The 26,817-nt window shown below is 34.8% G+C and overlaps 1 protein-coding gene across 2 annotated transcripts in view; it reads right to left on the bottom strand.

The window, feature by feature from the left end:
• Positions 1–24,888, bottom strand: part of LOC129216148 (acyl-coenzyme A synthetase ACSM3, mitochondrial-like) — a 124,714-nt gene extending 99,826 nt beyond the window's left edge. For both annotated transcript variants that reach the window (XM_054850306.1, XM_054850307.1), the window contains exons 1-4: positions 24,618–24,888; positions 20,009–20,109; positions 12,958–13,070; positions 7,193–7,311 (exon numbers count right to left, since the gene is read on the bottom strand). In XM_054850306.1, the coding sequence (XP_054706281.1) occupies positions 7,193–7,311; positions 12,958–13,070; positions 20,009–20,109; positions 24,618–24,842 (558 nt within the window). In that variant the 5' untranslated portion in view covers positions 24,843–24,888. The remainder of the gene's footprint in view (positions 1–7,192; positions 7,312–12,957; positions 13,071–20,008; positions 20,110–24,617) is intronic.
• Positions 24,889–26,817: the final 1,929 nt, after the last annotated feature.

Raw genomic sequence — 26,817 nt, 5'->3', positions numbered from 1 at the left:
AAAATATTACTCATAGTTGTTAAAAAAATTTCGTACAAAAAGAAATTTTAAAAATTTTTATCAAGTAAGCAAAAATAATGTTTCAATGATTATTACTCATTTAATTTAGCAGAATGTGTTTCCAGTTTTATTTTAATGCATTTTTAACATTTTCACATATCAGATACATAGATAGATGGCAGCACTGTAGAATGAATAAATGAATTGGTAATTTTATCAAATTTTACGTAACCAATATTTATTAGAATATAAAAACAAAGAAAAAATTAGTACTTACGAGCACCTAATTATCTTTCCCTGAGGAACTGAAGACCTTGAATTCCATTTCGTATTTGTCTGAAGTCCACAAAATCTTTCACCCACTTATTGCACTGCTTCAAATTTTTTATGTCGCTGCGTATAGTACTAATATTACACTTCCTATTTACAATACAGGTACAAAAAGAAGGGGAAGTTTCATTTCTAAACAAGATTCGGTAGCCATTATTCGAAATTGAAAAAGAAAATGTATACATTCAAGAGTGAATTAAATGAAAAAGAAATTTGTTCATACGCGTTGGACAAAAGAAAAAACATGGCCGCCGTAAGTAAGCGCTAGTCATTTCGCTTTAGCCAATCAGGGGCCTCAAAACTTTCACATGGTCCCCTGACAGAGTAAGGGTTGTTTAAATGCCTCCCGGTCGTCTAATGGTCTTCAAGTCCGGGTATGAGGGATCCTGGAGAAATCCAGGGAATTCTTCAAATTTCTTACTCGCGTTTTGTTGTTTGCAAATTCATAGCGTCTCACTTAAAAAAACGATTTTTATGGTTTTTTGTTTAATGGATAAGAGTGATCTAACTTAGGTCCCAAACCTTTGCTTCACCTTATTTGTTCTTTAGAAAAAAGTTATGGGCAAAAAACAATAAATTTCATTTAATTTCAATATTGTGTCATAAAACACTACACTGTAAAAAATCTCGGAAAACTCTCTGAATATACAAAAAAGCTTTCCGTAATACACAGATTCGTACGCCCTCAGCAGTTTTCTGCTCTTATCAAAAACCTTTCCCGTTTAACAAGAAAGTAAGAGTCGACGCATGCGCAGCTCACACGGCAATTTTAGTCCAGCATCAAATCCAAACTGAAACTCGTGAAAGCACGCAATGAAAACAAGTGCTGACTCAAGTGCTGAACTCAAGTGCTGAAACAAGTGCGAAGTAACACTCATCAAGGGGATTAGTAGAAGTTTTGTTCCTCGCATGAATTCATCGAAGATAATTTTAGTCTTATATTTTCTTGCTAATGTATCGTCATGAGATTGAATTTGAAGCTATGTCACTTATTTTTAAGTACGAAAAGCAACTTCTCGACGCATGCTCGTGGAAGAAATACAAACTGAAATTAAAAACCAAATAACTGCCGAGAGGACGCCATGTAAATTCGTTGCGTCGCATAACTTCTGTAGGTAATTTTCTTTTTTCATGAATACTTTTCTTCTTTCTACCAAATGGGTAATTTTTGTTGGCAGAATTTTATTCTGTCATAAAAATCACCTTTATGGTGACCAAAGCCTGCAAAAGACCACCACCGACGAATAGGTAAGTCGCTTTGCAACTCTATTACTTTAAAGAGATTTAGTTCATATAAATCTCGTTAAAAAAAAACTATTTTCCTCAGTATCATTTTTTCGTTGTGAACTATTGCAATTTGAAAATATTTTACATTACATAGAACACATATTTAAAGTGCAAGTGTGTCTACACTGTAAAAAATCTCGGAAAACCCTCTGAATATACAAAAAAGCTTTTCGTAATACACAGATTCGTACGCCCTCAGCAGTTTTCTGCTCTTATCAAAAACCTTTCCCGTTTAGCAAGAAAGGTAAGAGTCGACGCATGCGCAGCTCACACGGCAATTTTATAGTCCAGCACCAAATCCAAACTGAAACTTTCGAAAGCACGCAATGAAAACAAGTGCTGACTCATGTATGCGAAGTAACACTCATCAAGGGGATTAGTAGAAGTTTTGTTCCTCGCATGAATTCACTGAAGATAATTTTAAAGTCTTATATTTTCTTGCTTATGTGTATCGTCATGAGATTGAATTTGAAGCTATGTCACTTATTTTTAAGTACGAAGTGCAACTTCTCGACGCATGCTCGCGGAAGGAATACAAACTGAAATTAAAAACCAAATAACTGCCGAGAGGACGCCATGTAAATTCGTTGCGTCGCATAACTTGTGTAGGTAATTTACTTTTTTCTTGGATACTTTTCTTCTTTCTACCAAATGGGTAATTTTTGTAGGCAGAATTTTATTTTGTCATAAAAATCACCTTTTTGGTGACCAAAGCCTGCAAAAGACCACCACCGACGAATAGGTAAGTCGCTTTGCAATTCTATTACTTTAAAGAGATTTAGTTCATATAAATCTCGTTAAAAAAAACTATTTTCCTCAGTATCATTTTTTCGTTGCGAACTATTGCAATTTGAAAATATTTTACATTACATAGAACACATATTTAAAGTGCAAGTGTGTCTAGTTTTATTCTGTAAAATTTATGAATTGAAGATTATAAAAAACTTTAAATAAGTGTTATTGTGTACTTTGTTTTTATGGGTCCATCTCAGTTAATATTTGGCTGAACATTTATGTATCAAGCATTATGAATTAAATGTTATAATATGAAAATTGTCAGGTTTGATAGTTCGTCTTTAAAGTTGCATGTTTTCATTCTCTTGTAAACAGTGTAGCTAGATTGTATGAAGTAAAAAAAAACTATCTCTTGTAATTAGGAACATAGTGCTTCAGTATTATCTAAATGACGATATCTCTTTAAATATTTGCATTAGCGAAACGCTTTAAATTAGTTAAATGTGTATTAATTTCTTTAACAAATAGATACATATATGTATTTAAAAGTGTCTTCATTTTTTTCGTTTTACGAGCCTCAATTTTACCAAAAGCAAAAAAAAAAAAAAGACTTAATAAAATAATTTTGTATCTTTACACCATATTAAAGTATTTGACTTATGATTTATATGATACTTTGATTTATAATGTATATGATACTTTGATTTATAATTTATATTATACATGAAATATTATTTATCTCAGCAGAGCTTCATTAGTACGATTTATTTTAGTTGCAATGTACCTGCCCTTAAGGGAAAGAAGCTGCAAATATAACAAACAAGAATTATTTCTCAATAATATATTTTTGTATATATATGAAATACACAAGCAATGAATAGCAATGAGAAAAAGGAAATTAAAAGTAGCAATTATTAGAATAAAGTTAAAAGGTTGAATTCGGAGCTCATCAGCCGTGGAAGATTCGATAAATATGGTCAAAAGACCAAAAGATATTAAACTATTTACTAAATAGAGAGTGTTTAAGCTCTAATATATGCATTACATTGGGCCAAACGCACCATATGCTAAACTATATGCAATAAACAAGAGCTCAAACCTAAAATAAAAAGTAGGGGTTTTTTACCTCGGCTAAATTAAGAAACAAGTCCCTATAATTTGTCTTCCTCAGGACAGTACCTACTGCATGGATACTAGTTTAATGTAGGACAGTCAGGAGGAATGAGTCAGTGGCAAAAATGGAACAGCTGCATGCCAAAATAAAAAGCAATATTATTTCATGTCATTGTTTTAAAAGTGATCATTTTTAAAAAACTATGTTATTAATATACAATGTACATATGGGGAGAAGACGAGGGGCGTTCACCACGCAGACTGTGCCATTGACATTTTCAGGGGGTTGCTTTTTCAAGGGGGGGGGGGGGGCGCTTCATAGCATTTTATGGGTGCACCATCACTCTTATGGTGGGGGGGGGGGATTCTCGTATATATGAAATGGAATAATCATGTAATAGAGTTCAATGTTTTAATAAATAAAATATATATTGCATTTTGCGCACACTGTAAAAATAAAATCAGTAACCTATTTTGAATAAGTATTTATATTTGTGATGAGCTGGAAAAGGGCAAGAAAAGAAGAATCAACCCGAATGGTTCCAGCAGGGGGAGTTGGTGTCATATTTAAATTCATCAATTTCTCTGTTGGTACTTTTCGGTACACTTCGTTCGTCAGAGAAATTGACTAGAGGTGAACGAATTCCGGAACGCGAAGGGTAGGTAAGTCCTGTCAAATTTTATCTGAAGATAAAAGCCATCAAGTTTGATACAAGATATGTTTTTAAGTTCTGCATTAAAAATACAATATGTTGATAGTTTTGTCTTGAAAATATTGAGAGAAAAACTGAAGTTTAAGATTGTTTAACAAACAATCCCCACTTTTCAGAAGGTACCCCCCCCCCCCTCCAATTCCCCGACGAATTTCTGATTAGGAATGAAACTAATAGATTATTTCATAATTTTTCAAAAAATTATAACTGTGCATATGTTATGCTGTTAACTATGCTATTTGTCATTAGAAATTCAAAAAAAAAAAAAAAAAATCACGAATGATTCTAAAATTGCTTGTATTATTGCTCTTAGATATGAAAGAATTGAAACTGGTATGGTATGCAATACTATAATAAAGAATTATATTTTAGAAAAAATCACGGAAAAAGGATTCCGAAATTCTCGGAAACGTTTTTGAAAATTGTTTGGAGAATTCCGAAATACTCGGAAACGTTTTCGAAACTTTCATGAACCACAGCTGCACAGAATACTCAGAAACGTTTCTGAAAATTACAGAAAGAGGATTCCGAAATACTCAGACACGTTTCTGGACATTACAGAAAGAGGATTCCGAAATACTCAGAAACGTTTCTGAAAATTATAGAAAGAGGATTCCGAAATACTCAGACACGTTTCTGGACATTACAGAAAGAGGATTCCGAAATACTCAGAAACGTTTTTGAAACTTTCATGAACCACAGCTGCACGATATACTCAGAAATTTCCGGATTTTTTTTACAGTGTAGTAGCATTTTGATCTTCATTTATACAACATCATAGTAGATACTCTGTTTCTAGTGTGGTGTTGATCTATAACGGGGCCAAGTGAAGAGAAATGTGACTTTTTCACGAGTTACGTGATACGTATTATTGTGAAATATAAAATAGTTGGGGAAAACGTAGATATTTAAATGGTTCTAACTAAATTATTGCACAAATAGCTCCTAGATCAGTTTTTAGTGCCAATCGTGTAAAATGTAACGCGCATTAAGATTTTTCTTTTTTTAACCGACTTCAAAAAAGACGTTCTCAATTCGTCGGAATCTTTTTGTGTATGTCCCCGTAAACTCAAACACGCCTAGATCAATTTGGAAAATTCTTTTTTTTTCTCTCGTTTGAAAATGCATATTCTTCCCAGGTGATCCCATGGTCATCAGGTCAGTATCTGAAGATGGGATCCTTGAAAAATCAAGAATAAAAACTCTTCAAATTCTATGGGCAAAATTAAAGCGATTTTTGTTGTTTTTAGTGACACCTAAATGTTTTTCGGAAAGCATACTTTGACAGAGTCAAACTGATGAAGACAATTTTCTTTGTAAATAACTGCGCATTTGAAAAAGCCTTCTTCGGAAGTCTCCGAAACGCTGTGATCTATTTCTTTCTCTATTGTGCTCATCTTAGCTGTTTTCAGACCCCTGTGCTCGACGCTTTCTCAATCGAGATGTATGTAAGGGGTGTACCACATACTCTACCCTACGTACCTATTTTATATTTACACCACTAAAAAGCAAAAAATAAATTATTTTCAAATAAAAAAAGAACCGACTTCAAAAAACAAAGAGGAACTAAAAAGTAAAAAATAATTGGGCATACTTACATACGATTTCATACCCCAATCAAATTTATTTTACAATTCCAGTACAAAAACCAACTAAACTAAACACCCAATTATAAAGTAAACACTGATTTTAATTACTATACGATGAATTATTTTGATACCTAACTAATTATATACGAGCTCTTAATTTTTAACTACCATTTGAAGTCGGGGCCTCCTATAAACCTTTGATACCTAACTAATTATGTACGAGCTCTTAATTTTTAACTACCATTTGAAGTCGGGGCCTCCTATAAACTACATCCTAACGTAACTGACAACCCACCAAATCCTGAGTTAAACACTAATTTAACTAACCGCTAAAGTTTTTAAAACTAAACCTATACTCAGTTACGTTGGGTAGTAGTTTATAGGAGGCCCAGACTTCAAATGGTTATTAAAAGTTAAGACATCGTATATAATTAGTTAGGTATCAAAATAATTCATCTTACAGTAATTAAAATCAGTGTTTACTTTATAATAGGGTGTTTAGTTTAGTGTATTTTTGTACTGAAATTATGAAATAAATTTGATTTATAAGTTTGGTTACGAAATCGTATTGTTGCAAATTCTGTAGATAGTAATTATTTTTGTGATTAATTTGTCTAAATTTGTCGTTTTCCAAATTATTTGTCAACTAAAATTATTGTAGTAACGTAACCTGTAAATAGTTTCCTGTAATGAATATACAGCCCCTATACAATCGATTAAAGTATACGGTCCCCATATTTTTTTCATTGATAAGATTTGTTAATGAAAAGAAATAAGAAAGTGTGGAACGGTGTAGCATTTTCTGGAATATTTGGGAGTTCTCTTTCGGTGTGTATAAAAAGCCGTTACGCATGATAAAGAGTCAGTTTCGTCAGTTTCAATTGAGAATTTGTACTGAGAGTGTATTAGCTGTGTTTATTGCGAGGCATTTTGCTGTGTTGTTTTACGTATTTGGATGTAAATACGTGTGTAACCGTTGAGTTTACGGTGTTGATTGATATTTGCTTAATTGCTGATGATTAATTTAGCAGTTGTTTCCGATATTTCCTGTACATAGTGTAAATAAATTTCCTGTGTTTCCCTCAAGAACTGTTTCTTCATTCTAAGAAAGTGGAAGTCGCACCGGAACCTTTAACAGTATGTAAGTGTGCTCAATTATTTTTTACTTTTTAGTTCCTCTTTGTTTTTTGAAATCGGTTCTTTTTTTATTTGAATATAATTTATAGTGCAAGAGATATTACTAGTCGCTCTGTTAGTGTTAGGTGCTGCTATACAGAGTGATTCAGAAAAAAAAATTTCAATGAAAGCCTACTTATTATTTGAACTTTAAACATGTTTTACTCAAAACTTGAAATTGTCTACTTACATCCCTTTGCTTGCTTCTCACTGCTTAACAAAATATTAAGTAACATTAATGAAACTTACTTGATCAAATATCTCTGTCGCTGACTCGTGAGCTATTATGCATGATGGTTTCAAGGCCGAAAGTCTGTACGATACGTCTTTTGCTGTTAATTGCATACTTGCTGGACTCAAAATGAAACCTGGAATAAATGATTCCTTTTAGATACTAAAATTTTATTAAAGCGTAAACTTACTTTTTAACTAAGCGTACCGAGCACGATGCACGAAGTGCCTCTTGGTGAGAACATATTGAGGATTGGTTGAGGACGTATTGCTTGAAGAGTACTCCAATGCACTCGGAAGAATGCAATACTGAGCAATATTATCCGGGATTTGAATCAAGGATGTGGAGTAGGAGGAAAAATTACCGTCTCTCCGACTCCTTTGCCCCAAAATCTACCCGACACCTACTCTGCAACCATGGCAGAACTGCAGATACGGAGTACGGAGAGAAAATGACCGAACGACTGCAGAAATTTTAAAACCCCTAACTCCGATTTTTTTTGAAACTCCAAAACAGGCCCATCATTTAGGGGGTTCAATTGCCTTTGAAAAAATAATGTTTTAACATATATTTGGGCGTGATTTTCGTTGTGTTTCCGATAAAATTTGCATTGAGTATACATCCTTTGCCCTCCCAGATCGAAAACGAACTGATGTGTGCATCACATGACTTCCTTTTACACCAATTTTATGTTATTTCCCTATTATTGCAATTTTAATGTGGTTCAATAGTTAACTCACTAAAGATCACAAACAGTGACCAAATTGAAACCAGATTTTTAAAAAAAAAAACTTGGCGACCAAAAGACTGGCGATATATCGCCAAGTGTCCGCCAAATTATACCACTTGAATTTGCATCGAAATTAACAATGATTTCCCCCTAAAAAGATGCAAAAGACCCCTTTAGAAACACCCGAATGCAACCAAAAGGGGAGATGCTCAACTAAACCCCACTAGGAGTCTGTGTACCAAATTTCAACTTTCTAGGATTTACCGTTGTAGAGTTATGCTACATAAATACGCACATACATACGTACATACAGACGTCACGAGAAAACTCGTTGTAATTAACTCAGGAAGCGTCAAAGTGGATATTTCGGGCGTCTATACGTTCTTAGGTATATATGCACGTGCGATCGGGTAGAAAAAAATAATAATTTGAATTTTGACCTCTTGAATTCAAATTATGTTTTTCCGCAATCACGAGTGTGTGTGTGTGTATGCAGGCACGTGTGTTTATGTGTGTGGGGGGGTACGTGTGTTTGTGTGCAGGGGTATGTGTATGTGTGTGTAGGCATGTGTGTTTGTGTCTGTGTGCAGGTATGAGTGTGTGGGTAGTTGTGCGTATGAGTGTGGTGGGGAATGTGTATGTGTGTGTAGGCATACGTGTTTGTCTGTGTGCAGGCATGCGTGTGATGAGTGTGTGGGTAGTTGTGTGCTGGTGTGTCTGTATGTATGTGTATGTGTCTGTATGTGTTTGAGTGTGTGTATGTGTTTGTGTATGTGTGTAGGTGTATGTATTTGTGTGTGCGTGTGTGTAGTTGTGTATGTATGTGCGTGTGTGTAGCATATGGATGCAACCTGGACACGGTTTTCGCTATAGGAGCAGCATCGTGAGGAGTCGGTTGACGGTGATGCTGCAGCGGGTGCTGGCGGGAAAATAAAATGGTAGCACATCAAAACAGTCAAGTGAGAACAATAAACAATCGTGATTGCTTAAAAAAACTCAACATTCATTCGGGGGTGTGCAAAATGGAAATTAAGATCGATTGTTGAGTGAAACTTTTTTCACGAATACAATACTAACTTTTTTGTAAAAGAAAGTAAAAAAATTGAAATGACGAGCCTTCCCCAAAAGAGGTTCGACTTCGACTGTATGACTCCAATCCGCAGCTCTATTTTCGAGCTCTAGCCCATAGAATGGGAATCATACAACTCTTTCGCTGCTGTCATTAGGCAGTTAAACAAACTTTTGAATATCTTAACTGTTAGTGCTTCATATACTTATTTGTTAATAATGCAATTCAATACCTGTACCTTAGGGCCAAACGCCCTCCTGCAAAGTAGTGGTAATGTGACTTAACGTTAGACTGACTTTGAGGTAAGGGAGTGTGTTATACCTTGGAACACTACTAATTTCTAAGAATCTATTTTTAGCAGACATGTTTTTGTAATCTTTAATAGTAACCTTCACCATTAAATGATGCCATAGTAAAAAACAGCATCAAATAAGTAAAATTGACGATTTTGTGAGAGAAAGAAAATTTTATAACTCAAAAGTAAACATTTTCTCCATTTTTATTTCATTTGCTGTCTTTGTATTTGTAAATTTAACCAACTGAATTTTATTTTGTTATAAAAGAGAAGTACTACTTTCAATAATTTACTCATGAGAAAATAATGATAGTGCATCCTGATTGACCATCATTTTGGTTTTTCTTAAACCACGTGGTGATTGTACCATGGGACAGTCAAACATTTTGTACCTTACGACACGTTCCAAAGTACAACATATGCATGGTTCTTAATAATTAAGATATGTTTACGAACATGGAACAATGTTGTAATCTTATGTAGTCTTTTAAACATATTTATTGTTAGATAAAAATTCACAATTCATTATTCATAATTAATTATTCATGATTTAATTCACTATAATGAATTATTTTTTCCTCTGGTGCAAAATTGGTTATGGCTGTTTCCTGAATCATGAAGACTTTCCCATAGTACAACAAGGTGTGTCCCACGGTACATTAAGCTGTTGTACCTAGGAACAGCTCGGAACTTTTACTTTAAATGGCTGGCAATATTTTATTTTCAAACTGCCTGAATTTAAAAAAATATATTGCATAGAAGTGTGTTGGGATATTTTAATGTGTGACTTTTAGATTTTAAATTTCTTTCAAATAATTGAGGCTTAAAATTTTAATGTGAAAAGTGTCCCAAGGTACAACTCTCCCCTACAGATTTGCAGTGCTGAACATTTAGATGGCCATAGTAGTGCTTAATTCGTTTTCGTGTATGCTCTCTTCATCTTTTACTCGTAAATCTTTTATTGCAGGCCATTTTTAGGCAAATTAAAAATAAAATAAGGTTGATACAACGTTAGTGATAGAGGTGCGACATCGATGTCGATGTTTTGGAAACATCGATGTTTTGGTTAAACCATCGATGTTTTTAACATCGATGTTTTGGTTTCGATGTTTTTTCGATGTTGTTGTTTTTGTATTTTAATTGAAAATTATCAAAACATTTGCTCCAATTTTCTCGCTAGGTAATTAAGTTTACTTATGGAGTTGCCAAAAAAAAAAAAAATCATTTTCTGCACCCGTTTTATAAGAACAATTTTTCTGTGTAGAGGATGATTTTTGAGAAGATCACTACAAGATAGTAGAAGATTAACTAGAGAGTGAGGAAGAGATCAAACCTATTGGAAGAACCTGACATTGGTAGTCTGGTTCCAGAACTTGCAGTCTATTTCAAGGCTCCAGTTCTTAAACTAAAGGAAAATCCTATACGTATTTGATAGTGATGGCAACTTCTGTTCCATCGGAAAGAGATGTTTCCCTGACTGGCGGAATAGTCTGCGAAAAATGAAATGCCAAAAATTTACTGTTGGTTTAATTCAGTTTGAAAATATTTCCTTATTACTATAACTAGTTTGTATTAACCAGTGCTTGTCTTATATTATCAATTTTTGTCCTACTATAATATCAAGATATCGCGAAAGTATTCTTATTAAATTATACTCATGATTTCAGGTTCAGTATTTTCAATATATTCGACGAGTACGTATTCTTTTGTATTGCTTAAATTAGTGTAGTATATTCAAAAATGTATGTTATACATTGATAAAAAGATCGATGTTTTAAAACATCGATGTTTTTTGGTCGATGTATCAATACCATCGATGTTTTAATTTCTAACATCGATGTTTTGAAACATCGATGTTTCGCCATCGATGTCGCACCTCTAGTTAGTGACTTTTTTCTACTAAATGCTTCTCAGCGGCTGGTGCAGCAATAAAATGAGGGGTCAAAAGAGATGCAGGTGGAGAAGGGGAGATAGGGGTGGTGCCTTTGAGGCATATGTGTTTTCTCTTGTAAAATTTGACTTTATTGTTGGATTCTAATGTCATTGTTTATTAAATGATCTTCTTTAAAGAAATTCAAAACACTGTCAATCTGGAATTAACAAATTTAGTTTTTACTAGCGTTAAACAAGTAAATCCTCACCAATAATAATAATAATAATGATTGTTAAGTGGAAGGAGAAGGACCCTTTACCTTTTGAAGTGAGAGAGCACTTGAATGTGACGTATATGAAAGTTATGGGGTCAAGTTATACTGTAATGGGTCGGTATAAGACAGTAACTGCAAATTTTTCTTTTTCTTTCTTTCTTTCTTTTTTTTTCGAATTCTTGTCATCTATTGTAAGCTACCTTTATTATACAAGCACACTTAATTGGTTTCTGCTTTAAAAACAGCGCGAAAAAAAAAAGTTCCATTCCAACATTTCCCTACTGTTAGTATTGAATCCAACACACATTTCTTCAAATATCTCGAAAACTCATTTCTGAAGATACAACCGTGCACCTACTCACGTCAGAAATACATGAGTCTACTCATAGACGGGTATATACCATAAGATAAACAAATACCTTTGTGCTGAACAGTAAAGTAAGAAAAAACAACGTCAAAAAAGCACAAATTGCCGATTACAGTAGACACGTGTTTCGGCGTTACAGGGAACGCCTTTTTCAATGCAAATTCATTCATAAGCTCATTACTTTTGCATTGAAAAAGGCGTTTCCTGTAACGCCGAAACACGTGTCTGCTGTAATCGGCAATTTGTGCTTTTTTGACGTTGCGTTTTCTTAACTTTACTGGGTATATACCATATTTAATCCTTCAAGAACTCATGCAATATAAGTATTAGCTGAGAACTCGCGACATATATTTCCCTCAAATCCAACAACCATAACATGTCGTTGATTTAATCATCAATTTTACCTATACCTGCCTTAATATTTGATGAAACAAAATAAAAACAAGATTCTGGTAAATCACCCGAACACTCAATTTGATGGGAAAACATCACATTCCTCCCCCCCCCCCAAAAAAAATTAATTTGAATTTCGACCTGTTGAACTCAAATTATGTTTTTCGCAATCACGCGTGTGTGTATGTAGGTGTGTGTGTTTATGTGTGGGGGGGGGGTATGTGTGTAGGGGGTATGTGTATGTGTGTGTAGGCATGTGTGTTTATGTCTGTGTGCAGGTATGAGTGTGTGGGTAGTTGTGTGTATGAGTGTTTGTGTGTGTGGGGGGGGATGTGCATGTGTGTGTAGGCATATGTGTTTGTTTCTGTGTGCAGGTGTGAGTGTGTGGGTAGTTGTGTGTAGGTGTGTATGTGTATGTGTGTAGGCGTATGTATGTTTGTGTATGTGTGTGCAGGCGTATGTATGTGTGTGTATGTGTTTGTGTGTGTGTACCTGTGTGTATGTATGCGTGTAAGTGTAGGATATTGACGCAACCTGAGACAGTTTTCGCTAGAGGAGCAGCATCGTGAGTCGGCCGGTCGACGGTGATGCTGCAGAGGGTGCTGGTGGGAAAATAAAATGATAGGACCTCAAAACAGTCAAATGAAAGCAATAAGCAATCGTGATTGCTCAAAAAAATCCAGCAGACACTCAATGAGAAATACTCTCACAGTTCGACTACTACTACTACTAGCAAACCGAATTTTTGAACATTATCAAAGTACGATATAATTTGACTTACCGATTCTTATGGCTGCAATATTCACCAGCCAGAATTCAGGTATCTTTGGCAACATTACTATAACGTTGTCTCCTCTTCTGATGCCACAACCAGATTCTAAGAAGTTCGCAGTCCTAGTAGAAAAGTGTTCTTTCTAAATTGTCTTCATCCATTTGAAAAAAGAATTTCTTAAAAATAAAACTTTTCAGTAGAGCATTTTTTTAAAGAGAAACTTTTTATGTGATGACTTTAAAAATCTAATGGGCAAACTTTTGTGTGACGGAAGCGACGTAGTTCTTTTTGTGTGACGATAAGTCGCATATGCGCTCCTCTCGCTTTCATTCTTTCTCGTTGTCCGTGGTTGTGTGTAATACGTTGAGTACAGCTGTTAGTTATCCAGGGCTTCGGAGTTAAAGGGAAAACGACCGCCTCTGGCTCCGATTCCTACAATTTTAGAACCTTCCACACCGACTCCAACTTCTTTGGGGCAGTGCATTAATCTCGTGAGGTTCAAAAGGGGGGGGGGGGGCGGTCCAGAAAAAATCACGAAACTTCACATAGGGGGAGGGAGAGTTGTAGTAATATATCACGTGAATTTATATTCTCGACAACCGCGAGAGATTCTGTGCGTAGTGCGCGAAATTGACGACGCCGAGTGGTTCGATGAAACCGATGTGGATCTCGAAGAATGAAGTACTGAGCCTACAACTACAACTGAAGATGCTTATCCAGTTGTTGGCATGGAAGAAAGTCTTGGTAATCTGTGGTTTGAGGATATTCTACTTTAATATTTTTTTCGCATACCTTTCATTATTATAGTCTTTGTTGTTATTATTGTAGTCTTTCATTATTATAGATGATACTTATACCTGTATTGTATAGATATTTAAAAAGAATAATAAGATTTTTCGTAAGTACTAAAAATTCACGTGATATTGTAGGGGGGTTAGTCTGCAACCTCACCATTTATCACCAAGGGGGGGGGTTAAAAATGCCAAAAAAAAAAAAAATCACATGCTTAATGAACGGTTCTTTTGACCTAAAATCAGTCCGACTTCGCAAGCACTGGTAGAGTGTCGATTTGAGGGAAAATGACCAACTCCGACTCTTGGAACTTTAAACCTTCGACTCACGACTCCGACTTCTTTGTCCCAAATCAATCCGACTCCAGCTCTTCGACTAAGCAGCCCTGTGGTTATCAATAGAGAATCCGTTGAAACACGTGTGTTTCAACGCATTTTGTGTATTGTTTAGTGTTCTATTTTCTAAAACGCCTTGCTCGGGTCCGATGGGTTCAAATTTGGCGTTCTGCCGATTTAGCCATTGTGATTGTCAATTATATTGCGCTGCGTGGCAATATTAGTATGTGCACGAAAACAGTAATTTATCTTCTTAAGAATAAAGAAGATGATGCACAGTGACACATACGTACATAATTTCATGCAAATAAATGAATGATAAACGCAAGCTATGCTATTTAAAAGGGATTGATCTTTATCTTCACTAATAATAAAGATGAAAGCTTGTGTCTCTGGATATCTGTGTCTCTGGATGTCAACCTCTGGATGTCTGGATGTCTGTTACACGCATAGCGCCTAGACCGTTCGATCGCTTTTCATGAAATTTGGCGCAGAATTAGTTCGAAGCAATTTTTCTTAGGAGTTCTTTGTTCTTGGAGGGTAAGGGGATTCAGACCCCTATGAACAATTAGTTTTATATTCAGATGTGTGTGTGCGTGTGTATAAGTCGTGAGTGAAAACTCTCCAACCCTAATTGTCAGTAATTGAAGTATTGACAGAATTTGATATGACATGGAAATTATTTTACGCATGTTTTATAGGGAAAAAAAAAAAAAAACCACTCGGGTCGATTTTTATTAGCAATTTTTTTGTTTATTTTTATTTCACTTTATAAAACTAAACGAAAGATAAGATAATAAAGTCGTATTGAGTGATTATGTACCACAGTCTTAAGACTACAGTTGGCAGTGACGAGCAGTTGTGTCATAAACATTAATAATATAAAGTACACTCACGTCATTTAGAGGGGTCAAGAGGAGGAAGAGATACTTGCAAAACCCCTGACTTTGAGAAATCAATTGAATATGCATTTCATATCTGAGTCAGACTAAAGTAAGTCCAAAAATGGCAATTTTCAAGTTATTACTGCTTTATATGTAGACTCTCATTGTAGAATCTAAAATGAAGGATCTTATGCTCTTGCAATATTTCTTCTTTTGTGCTCCAGTTATTACTTTTTGCAATGAATGTACACAGTGCAGCTTTTAGTTGAACATGCAGTAATATTTTACTAGTCACAGCCCATCACTCACCAAAAGGAGGTGACTGCATTTCCTGCGTTCTCCCCCCAACCACGTTATTTAGATATTTAAAATTACTATATGATTTTAAACAGGTTTCTCTTTTTTTCAATCGGGGTTTGAACTTGGACTTGGAATTCAGTTTCTTCATTGATTATCGTGAGTATAAATTTTCGTACAAATCCAATCTTGCTTTTTCCCTAAATACTAATCTACCGACTCACTAACCTGTTTCATAACACTTTCAACAGCCGTACTGTGTAACAGGAAAGTTTAATGAATTACTATTTGTTAACTGTTTTTGAAAAAATGAACTGGTATTAACTTTACTAGAACTCAATCGGAGGATATCGAAGTTTTAAAAACAGACTTAGAAAGCGAGAAAAAATATTTGATGCTTATTGTCAATGTAATGCAGGAAAATGGACCCAGAACTTGTTATCAAAAATCCGTGAACTTTAAACTATTAGTTTTCGTTTACGTGTGATAATGGAGCTGATGTTTTTCAAGTTGAACAACTAATAATATGAACTTGAACATGCTCGTAAGTTATAGCCTAAAAATATATTTCAGTATGATTCGAGAAAATAAAAATAATACTTCCGGGAAACATGGACCTGCGCACTTATTGAAAGTTGCACAACTTACAAATTCGTTTGCCTGATCATCTCCTAAACCTTGTAAATCTGGTGATTCAAAGAAATGCCTACTTCGCCAATTTCAAGAACTTGTTTTTGGCTAAAATATAAAAGAGTAACAAAATGGCATACAAGGCAAAAGATTATGCATCAATAAACACTTCTTTTTACTTCCTTTTACAAAAAAGGAAGTATTCGCGAAAAAAATTTCACTCAAAAATCGGCCTTAATTTCCATTTTTCTCTCCCCCGAATGAATGTTGAGTTATTTTTTTTTTTTTTTTTCGACCCGATCACACGTGGATATATGCTTAGGAACGTACAGACACCCGAAATATCCATTTTGACGACCCCGAGTTAATTACTACGAATTTTCTCGTGACGTCCGTATGCACGTACGTGCGTATGTATCTCGCATAACTCAAAAACGGTATGTCCTGGAAAGTTGAAATTTGGTACGTATACTCCTAGTAGGGTCTAGTTATGCACCTTCCCTTTTGGTTGCATTCGGATGTTCCTAAGAGGGTCTTTTTCCCCTTTTTGGGGGAAACCATTGTTAATTCCGATGTAAACTCAAGTTGTGTTATAATTTGTCGGACACTTGGCGATATATCACCAGTCTTTTGGTCACCAAGTTTTGTCGCCAACTTGGTGACAAATTTGGCGATTTTTTTTAAAATTTGTTTTTAATTTGGCTACTGTTGGTGAAATTTAGAGAGTAAACAATTCAATCACATTAAAATAGCCAATAATGGGGAAATGACATTAAATTGGAGTAAAAGGAAGTCGTGTGATGCACATATCAGCTCGTTCTAGTAGAAAATTCCTTTCTTCAATATTAAGTTTTGAAGCCTTGAACCGTAACAGTTAAATGAATGGTCAACATGTTTACTTCCTCCCTTTTAATGATATGAAAAAAAAGGAAGTAAAAAGGATAGTTTGTCATTTCTAGATAGTATACAACTTTCTAGAAATGACAAAATATCTTTATTTTCTATTTTATTTTTATTTTTATTCTCTCAAACCGTATTGAAACACACTTTCTTACGAATATGTTCATATCATCTGTTGTTCAGCTTGAAAAACATACAGCCTTATGACTCCATTGGCGCACGTTAACGAAAGTTAATAATTGAAAGCTGTGGATTATTTTGACAGTAAGCTCATTTTCCGTTCTGTATTACACTGACAACATGCATTAAATATTTTTTCTCGCTTTTAAGCCAGTTTTTAAAACTTCGATATCCTCTGATTCAGTTCTGGCAAATTTAATAACAGTTGCTTTTTCAAAAACAATTAAAACTTTACCAATAATTCATAAAATATAACTCTTTCACAGTCCGGCTGTTGAAAGTGTTATGAAACAGGCTAGTGAGTCGATAGATTAGTATTTAGGGAAAAGGCAAACTATGGATTTTATGAAAATTTATTCTCGCGATCATCAATGCCGAACGATTCAAAAGTAGAAACTTGTTTTAAAATCATTGTAGTAATTGAGAATATTTAAATAACGTGTTTGGGTGGATAGGGGGGACAGAATGGATCACGAAATGAAACCACCTTCTTGTGGTGGGTTCTGTGCTGTTACTGTAAAAAAAAAATATAATGGGTCATTTCTGAAATTTTAAAAGCATTTTTTTCTGAAAGAGCTCGCTTAAAAACATAGGATCTGACCATTTTTTAAATAATGCGACTTTTTTTTTCTTTTTTTTTTAAATTACTTTAATCGGTGCGTTTTCATTTTTTATGCTTCTGCAAATGACATCACAAGTGATGAAATACCATTCATTGATGCCATTAGCGCAAAGCTCAATATTTAATTCGCTTTTTCACTCATATGTTGTGGCAACGATATGAGCTAGCTTAGAGTGCATGTAATAATTAATTCGCTTCTGATTTATCATAACCTGAAAACGAAGTAGACAGCAAGCGTAAACATTCGGAGCACCAGTGGAGTAGCGCCAAAGTACATCACCTGTGACGTCATAAAGACCACGCCTTGTTTGAAAAATAGGACATTTAAAAAAAAATAATAATTAAAAACTAAACGTTTTGAAAATATCGCTCCATTTTATTTTTATTTATTTATTTATTTTTTTGCTCTTTCCATCAGCTTCAGTGACTAAAAGTAGTACTTTTGACTGAACAACCCCATTGGATTTAAAACTAAAAGCTACCCTGTGCACATTCATTGCAAAATATAAAAACTGGATGGTAAAAAAAGAAATATTTCTTTTCCAAACTTTCTCCAAGTTCTTTTTTTGTAAAAGATAATGCCTCGTGACAAAATATCGAATACAGATAACAGAGGAAAATGTCTATGACTTGTCCACCGAACACGTTGCCATGAATGAATGAGTGCGTCTCTTATCATATGTTGTTTTAAGACCTACGGCAAAGTGAAGTGAAAAAAAAATTAAGTTAATTATTTCATAATCTGGTAAATATCCTCTTTCAAAGCAGATAGTTGGCGAACGCAGCCTCATATTATAGAACGCGATATTACGTTTACCTTCGTTTAAAATACATTTTTTTGGAAAATCTTATCACTTGAATCAAATTCTGTGACACACTATATGCTAGCTTTTAAAAGTAGGTTGTTTTCAACTGTCATATGTTGCTGTATGTAAGTAATGCAGGGGTGCCCCCCCCCCAAGAGCAAGGGCGCCCTTTCTCAATATCGCGAAGAGCCCCCCCCCCACACACACAACCAGGGCCTTTCAAAGAGCTGACTGCGCCCGGGGCGAAGGTTTTCTGTCGCCCCCTCCCCATACACAAAGAAAAATCAAGTTAGTTATAACATCAGTGCATAATACATACTTGAGTTTTTTACATATCAATGAACAGAACAATCAGAGGGCTATTCATAATACTATTTAAAACACAAGTAATGAATCTGTTTCTAATATTTGTGAAACGTTAATGAACCAAAAAATTTTCAAAAAATGGAAATGTTAAAAGTCCAAATATTTATCTTGTAAAATGTTATCCCACTAGATAAAAACCAAACAATTAAAACTGAATTGGTTATTCATATTGATCAAACCAAAACCACGAATAAATAATTTGCTGATTATAAAATAGAAAATGTATTTATCGAAGTAAATTGCATCAAAATTAAATTTCGATTTGGACTCATCCAATGTTTCTTTTCAAGAGTTTTTTGTTTTTACATGTACCAACTAAATACCAGCTTTCATATATGTTATTAAAAAATATGTTATTTTTTCATCCAATATTTGTGAGTTTTAGGGGAAAGCCCACAAATACTCAAAATCATCGAAAATCGCTCAGAATTGCGTTTTCGGAGCTCTAATTTCGAAAAATCACTGGCCCTAATATTACATAATGGCCTTACAAATTGCGTTTTAAGACGTGTGTTTAAGAAAATATTCGTGCAAGGGTCCCCGTGTCGCCTTTTTTTAATATCACAAGCAATGGGTTTTTTACACGACACTTTAAAAAAATTTAAGTGGAATAGCCCCTGAATGTGAAACATTGCTTAAATGTTTTGAACCATGTTTTCTAACAATTTCCCTAGGAAATGCTCCAGATCGCAACTATTGAATAATTTGATTTTCAAATTGAATTTCTAACGTTGTATACATCTTAGGTTTACAATAAAATACAACGCGAAAATTTCATAAAAAGGAATTGATGTTTCAATCTCTGTTTAGGGGTTTTTCCCCTTCCCTTGAAGGGGGGGGGGGTGATTTGAAAATAAAAATATTAATAAAATCGGAGTTGGAATCGGAAGTTTCAAAATCCCGGAGTCGGAGTCGGAGTGAGCCAATTTTCTTCCGACTCCGCAGTCCTGCTCAAAACAGCCCCCTAAAAATGTTAATATTGCGCCATGAACCCCCCCCCCCGCCCTAGGTGGGCACCCCTGAGTAATGTGTCATCAAAACTCTCTTCAAGTGAATTCTGTAGGAAGAAAAGCCATCCTGTTGTAGTAAGAGGACTAAGTAACTCAACAGAATTATTTTCAGAAAAATCTCATGTTACGATGCTTGAAAATGATGTATATTTATTATCTATTAAACGATGTATCTTAAGTTTAAAGTTAAGCTGCTCAAATAGGATAAAAATACCACTAATGATAATGTGTAACTTACCTTTCTGTTTCGCGTTTCAAGTCCTGAAAGCTCCATTTTATTTCATCTCCATTTTCATAAACGAACCAAAATGCAGGAGTTTCATCACTTCGTTGTCCATTCTTAGACAAAAATACAAACGTAGATAATACAATATAATGCATAATATTACTATTTAAGAAAAGTACACACCAGTTCTTCAAATGGTAATTTAGTTTCTAATATTACTTATTCATTAACACATCAGGTTATTATTTTTTGTTTTGTTTTTTGTTTAAGCACTCATTTTCTTACGAACTTTTACGAGATTAAGAATGAGACATGATCAGAGAGGGTCATGGGGGTTATGACCCGTCCTTCCCCTAAATCGTCGACAATATTATCCGTTCCCACAGGCCCGTGTCCAGGATTTCATAAAGGGAGGGGTTGAAACTTTTTACCAATGTAACTTACGTTGTCAAAGGAAAACTAACTACGCGTGTTGAATAAATAGTTCATTTTAGTTCGACAACTAGGCTTTTTTAAAAAAAAATACGTTTTGCGTTTTTTTTTTAAATGAAATCTTATTTGTACAGTTGAATATTTTGTAAAAGCACACATATTTCTTTTATGCCACCTAATTCTAGTTTCTTTTTTTTTTTCGTTTGTTTTTCCATCAAATAACATTGAACAGGAATTTAATGAAAATAAAAATTGGATTAAAAAGAACTGCTGTTTCGCATAGAAACATTTTTCTAATGTGAAACGACTAATTCATCCAACACTAAAGGCGTACCATAAAAAAACAGTAAGCAAAGTAACCATTTTCCATGCCCCTAAGTTTTTTTTTTTTTGGGGGGGGGGGGGGGGGTACGTCATTGTCTAATATTCGTTTAGATAATTTTCCCTTGCATGCTTATAGCATTGCCGGACTCTCCAGCCATTCCATTTTTTCAAGCGCTTAGAAGCAAAGGGGCTTGGGAATCCTACAATTGAGGAAAATGGTAATTGTTAAACATGAGGAAATATTAAAGAGGGTGAATACTGTATTAGAGTTTAACTCTAAAATTAATTAAAACTTAAAATACGTTTTGGAAAATCGTTTAATGATTCATTAATTTTTTTTTCATTGGGAGGGGTTTAACCCCTAAAACCCTCCCTTTGGACCATCGGCGTCGTCAGCTGAAATTTATTGGGGGGGGGGGACCATTCTGACTCTGTCATTTTCAAGTTGCATTAAGAAAAATTCGTATATATATATATATATATATATATATATATATATATATATATATATATATATATATATATATATATATATATATATATATATATATATATATATATATATATATATATATATATATATATATATATATTAGGGTGGTCCTTATTTATATGGGGAAAAAAAATTTCAGAATTCAACAAGTGACGCCCCCCTAGTTTTGTGACACTATAATAAAAAGTTACGTGTGCAAAATTTGAACACGATCGGTCAATAATAACACGTGCCCCTAGGCCGTTGAACTTTAACACTTTTGATAATTTTCTCACAAATCTTCGAGCTTTTACTTTAGATCCAGTACATCGTTTCTTCTAAGTTTGCAAAATATTTTTACAATGAGGTAGCACTAAAATTAATCTTTTTAATTACTTTATATAATCTAAAGATTTTACGTTGAATAAGAATGAACTAATGCTTTAGAAACTTTCCTTAATCGTACACTTTTCTTAATGTATCTCGATAGTGAGTATTTTGTTCCGATAGTCTTGGACGGTCTGTAAAAGAAATTGCTTTTTGACTCATATTTAGTAAATTGGTTGTGAAATTCTTCGATTATTTGTGCTCCTCTTTCATTTGTATCATTCACAACTTTCAGTATTTTAATTATCTCTCTTCCCTTTAAATAGCTTAATTCATTTTGCCGTGAATCAGGATCAAATAGGAAAAAATATTTTAGTATTTGTAACTTATCAAACAGTTTTATTGACTCGTAATTGATTCTATAAAGAGGAAGAGCTTTACTAAGAAAGTTTTCCAAATCATTTACTGTTATCCGAAAGTTGTTAAACAGTCATCAGACACGTTTTCCTTATCACAAGCATTTTTTGGACTATTCTTTTCCTATTTTCAAAGTTAATTCCTTCATCCAATACGGACAAAGCTACTAGTTTATCCCCTAAATACCATAAGTGATTTATGAATGTTCCAATCACTGCTTCTGCTGCATGTTTATCGTTATTTTGTACACTGATAGTTTTTCAGACATATTATATTATTCAAATTAGCCTCGATTGAGTTGCTGCGAAAACCCATGTCTTCATACAGCATTTAATTGTAAAACAGCTTTGTAAAATAGCATTGAAGGGCTTTCTTTTCATGTAAGGTCAATTTAAATTGTTTCCTAAATATAAAAATTTTCAAACAAAAATTCTTTTTGCCACCCATGTGACTCAAGGATAAGCTCCAGGTTGCCGAAAACATATCCCTGTAGGAGGAAATTCACCAGGAAATATTATAACAAGTTATGAAAATTCTCCGTAATCTTTTTCAATTCCGCTTTTTACGAACAATAATATGTCATCAACTTCGTCTTTTAGAATTTAAGTGGTATGTGTATTTGATTGAAATGTTATAAGTTCTGAGTGATGGAGATCTTTCCACAAAATTTTGAAGTGCTTAAATAATTGAATATCTGATCTAGAACTAAGAAAGGCAAGAACTTCTTTAAGGACACGCTCTGCAGTACGATTTCAAGTGCATGATAATGGCAATCCAAATGTGATATATTGCCGTTCAGTTTTTGCTCTAAAAAATTGCATGCACAATTTATACGGTTGGTATTGCAAGTCGTTGTATGAAGCACTACAGCTAGAGCAGTTAGCAATAAAGAACTATCATCTAAGATATCATATACAACTGAAGAAATATCTAAGGAATTCTGAGTAGCTGTTCAATATTAGGACCTGAAGCTATCACGGTAATCCTGTCGGCGTTCTTTTTCCAGTTACATCTGGATGTAGCTTTGTATCTCAGTGAATAACTACAAAATCTAAATTTGAATTCATGAAATTTAATTTTACCTCTCGAAGATTTTATTTTGCTCTCTTAAGGAATGTTCGATTAATCACTAGGTCATTTGGATTTAAATTTACTGCATCTTCCTAGGCTTTAAATAAATGAACAACATCTTTATCCCTAATATGGCGTTTGTCTAACAGTGATGAAATGCGAGCAGATATCAATAGTTGTCAAGATTTTATGCATTGTGGTAAACCAGCTGTAGAAAACAAAAGTTCAACAGGTTAGGATAGATACCCATTTCGGTTTCTAAATCTTGTGAATCACAAGAATTTGATGATAATAAACGACTATGTACTGAAGTAGAAGAAAATGAATTTAAAGTATAGATTTCTACATTGTTCCGATGTGGATATTTTTTTTTTAAATTTATATTTTAGCTATGGAAAATACAGTATATTTTTATGTTAGGAGTAATCGAGGATTTTTCGAAATTTATAATTTAAAAATTAAAAATTGCATAAGCATTTAGGTATGTTTATAACTAAAGAACAGCGAATTAAAATATAATTGCAATTACTTATATTTATAGCATTGAAACCTTGCGACTCTATTTGCCACACCTATTACATACACAGGGAATTTTGTAAATCAACACCCCCAAAGCCTGGAGGAGGCAATTTGTTGTTGTGAAAGAGGATGTCCGTAGGATGTCTGGGACGCGCATAGCGCTTAAACCGTTCGGCCGATTTTCATGAAATTTGGCACAAAGTTAGTATGTAGCATGGGGGTGTGCACCTCGAAGCGATTTTTCGAAAATTCGATGTGGTTCTTTTTTTATTCCAATTTTAAGAAAAAAAGTATCATAAATTACGAAATTATCGTAACGTGGAACCGTAACATGGGCACAAGCCAATTGGCGAGATACGAAATTATCATAACGTGGAACCGTAATGTCGGTGCAAGCCAACTGGCGAGAAAATTCACTATACATTATTTGTAAATATACAGGCGAACCAAAAGACCTTTTGATTTTTCTATTGCGGGCGAAGCCGTGCGGGTATCACTAGTTTTAAATAATGGGGTTGTTTCCTTCAGTCAAAAGTAGTACTTTTAGTCACTGAAATTGATAGAATAAGCAAAAAAAAAAAAAAAATGAACCCAGAAAATTATTTCATGTTCCCAACAGTTATTTTTAATTAATTTTTTAAAATGTCCGATTTTGCAAACAAGGCGTGCTCTTGATGACGTCACAAATGATGCTCTTGGTGCATTTTGTACCGCGTTTCTACGTTATGATAATCAAGAAGCGAATTAAAATTGCGCTCTACGCTTGCTATCAACCATATCGTTGCCAATGCACGTGAATAAAGATGCGAATTAAATATTTTGCTCTGTGAATGGCAGCACAGAATGGCATTTCATCATTTGTGATGTCATCGGCAAGAAATGTAAACAATGAAAGTGCATCAATTTAAGTAATTTTTTTAAAATTATAAAATTAATCAAATTATTTAAAAAATAGTTAGATAATATGTTTTTAAGCATGTTTTTTCAGAAAAAAAACAAATATATTTAAATTTTTGGAAACGACCCCATTGTCTCCACGAATATACAATTTTTTCTTACCTTCTCTCGCTGGGCCCAGGCATCTATGACATCAGAAGCAAAGTTAAATTTTTCCGGTATTTCCACATTCCAGGATTTCCTTTCCTTTTCGTAATCATTGAAACCTACCCGGGAATCAGAGCTGAAAGAGCGAGATCTCAGAATTAAAGGCACAAGTTTAGAAGAATTGCAGATTTTTTTGTGTAAAACGAGCGGAGACCGATAAATACGAGTCAGAAAACGCATAACGGTCGCCTGATACCGCTTCCACGCGACTGTCTTGACAATGAGATGTATTTCTTTATCTTTCTTGACTCACGTCACTGCCTTATTGCTGGTCAAAGTTTCTGTGTGTAAACACTTATTACTAGGCAAACGGAGATGAGATCAAAATAACTACCTAACGTCAAAGAGCTAAGTTAAACGCGGCTGATTTCAAATAAAATTATTCTTGAATGTTGTCAAGGTAATTTTTTAGTTCAAATGAGGAAGTATCTGGTAAAACTGCACACGGAGTAGAGAAACAAGGTCAAATTTTGTCTCTTGTTTTTATTTCCAGAGGCCCTCATAAAAAGGAAAAAAAATGAACATGCGTTATGCGTTTATTTTTTCTCCTTCTCCTTCTTTAAAAAGAATTACAGATGTCTCTTTGTTTACTTCTTACTCAGGTTCAGGGGTTTCCCTCCCCCCCCCTCCAAAGCAACGGCGTACTTCCCTCTCCAAAATAAACCACAAAGACCCCCGAGAACTTGAGCTCCCTTGAGAAGAGGAAACTACGCCCCGGACGGGGCTTTTTGGCCCTCCCCCCCCAAAAAAATCAATGACGCAGTCTGCGCCATGGCCGCCCCCCCCCCCTTCCTCGGTGGGCACCCCTGTCTTATCTAATTGGATTCTAATATTGGTTTTAATAATAAAAATAAGGGAATTACTCTATGGAAACTATTCCAGAAAGTTGTTTCTTGCACCCTAACGTTTTTAATTTTTACAAGATATGTAGTTTAGCTTTTTTTAAAAGACAAAACATGCAATTTTGCTAAAATTAAAGAATTCTTAAAAAAAAAAAAAGTCATATTATATTAGAGATATTGGGGATTAAATTTGTAGGTATGATAAAGAGTCATCACGCATTTTTTTTCTGAATTTTCTTAAAGTTTGATTCAATTGAATCGATTTATTTTGAGCTCGATGGAACCTCTTGAACAAAAAGCTGTAAAAGTTGAGGATATCGAAGCTTCATCCTACACTAATTTACAAAATTTTTATCAGTAGGGGATATATGGGGAGTCTGCGCCAGGAGGCGGTTCTGCGGCTCATAGCCAGGGCCTGATTACTGAATAGGCCAACTAGGCCGTGGCCTAGGGCCCGCACTTTTTAGGGGCCCCCAAATGGCTACTTTTATTTAACCAATAAATAAAACTGTTTTCACCACTTTCTAAAATTGTAAGGGTTGACTACACAGGGGCCACGAAAAAGCACATGGCCAAGGGCCCCTGATATCTTAATCGGGCCCTGCTCCTAGCCGCCTCTTAATCCGCCTCCCAATCCCCTGCGCTTCCCACCTCTGATTGCGCCTCCCAGTTCTCCCTCCCGATTGCGCCTTCCAACTTCCTCCGCCGTCCATTGCGCCTCCCCCCCCACCGCCATCCTTCCCCACTATTGCGTCTCCCAACCCCCTGCGCCTCCCAACTCCACCCCTGGTTGCGCCGTCCCTCCCCCTTGCGCCTGGAACTTGAAGAAGATAACGGAGGGTTTTCGCGCGTCCGCGTTTTCGCACTTTGTCGTGAAAAGTTATGGGTAGTTTTTAGAGAATTTTGAACTTTGAATATTTTGGCGCTTTTTGCACTTTGTCGTGAAAAGTTATGGGTAGTTTTTAGAGAATTTTGAACTTTGAATATTTTGGCGCTTTTTGCACTTTGTCGTTTTTACTTTTAGGATGGCAACATTTGTTGTCATGACAATTAGAGTTTTCGGGTGGCAACACTTGTTGCTACGGTAACCAAAGTTTTTACTTTTCAAATTTTTACTTGGGCCGTGGTAGCCTGATCGGTAGGGCATTGGACTCGGGGCCGGAGGGGCTCGGGTTCGATCCCCGCTGGTCGAAGACCCACCGTCGTCATTAAAGGGGACTGGGCGACGTTAAATATGCTCGTGGTCTCAATGTCCTCCAAGTGAAACGATACCTCTGGGGGTGCTAGTACCAGGTAGCTATTAGCTCTTGGAC

Source organism: Uloborus diversus, chromosome 2, assembly GCF_026930045.1.
Source record: "Uloborus diversus isolate 005 chromosome 2, Udiv.v.3.1, whole genome shotgun sequence".
NCBI classification, from domain to species: domain Eukaryota; kingdom Metazoa; phylum Arthropoda; class Arachnida; order Araneae; family Uloboridae; genus Uloborus; species Uloborus diversus.
Note: the sequence above shows the minus strand (reverse complement) of the source record. Positions and strands in the feature narration are given on the sequence as shown.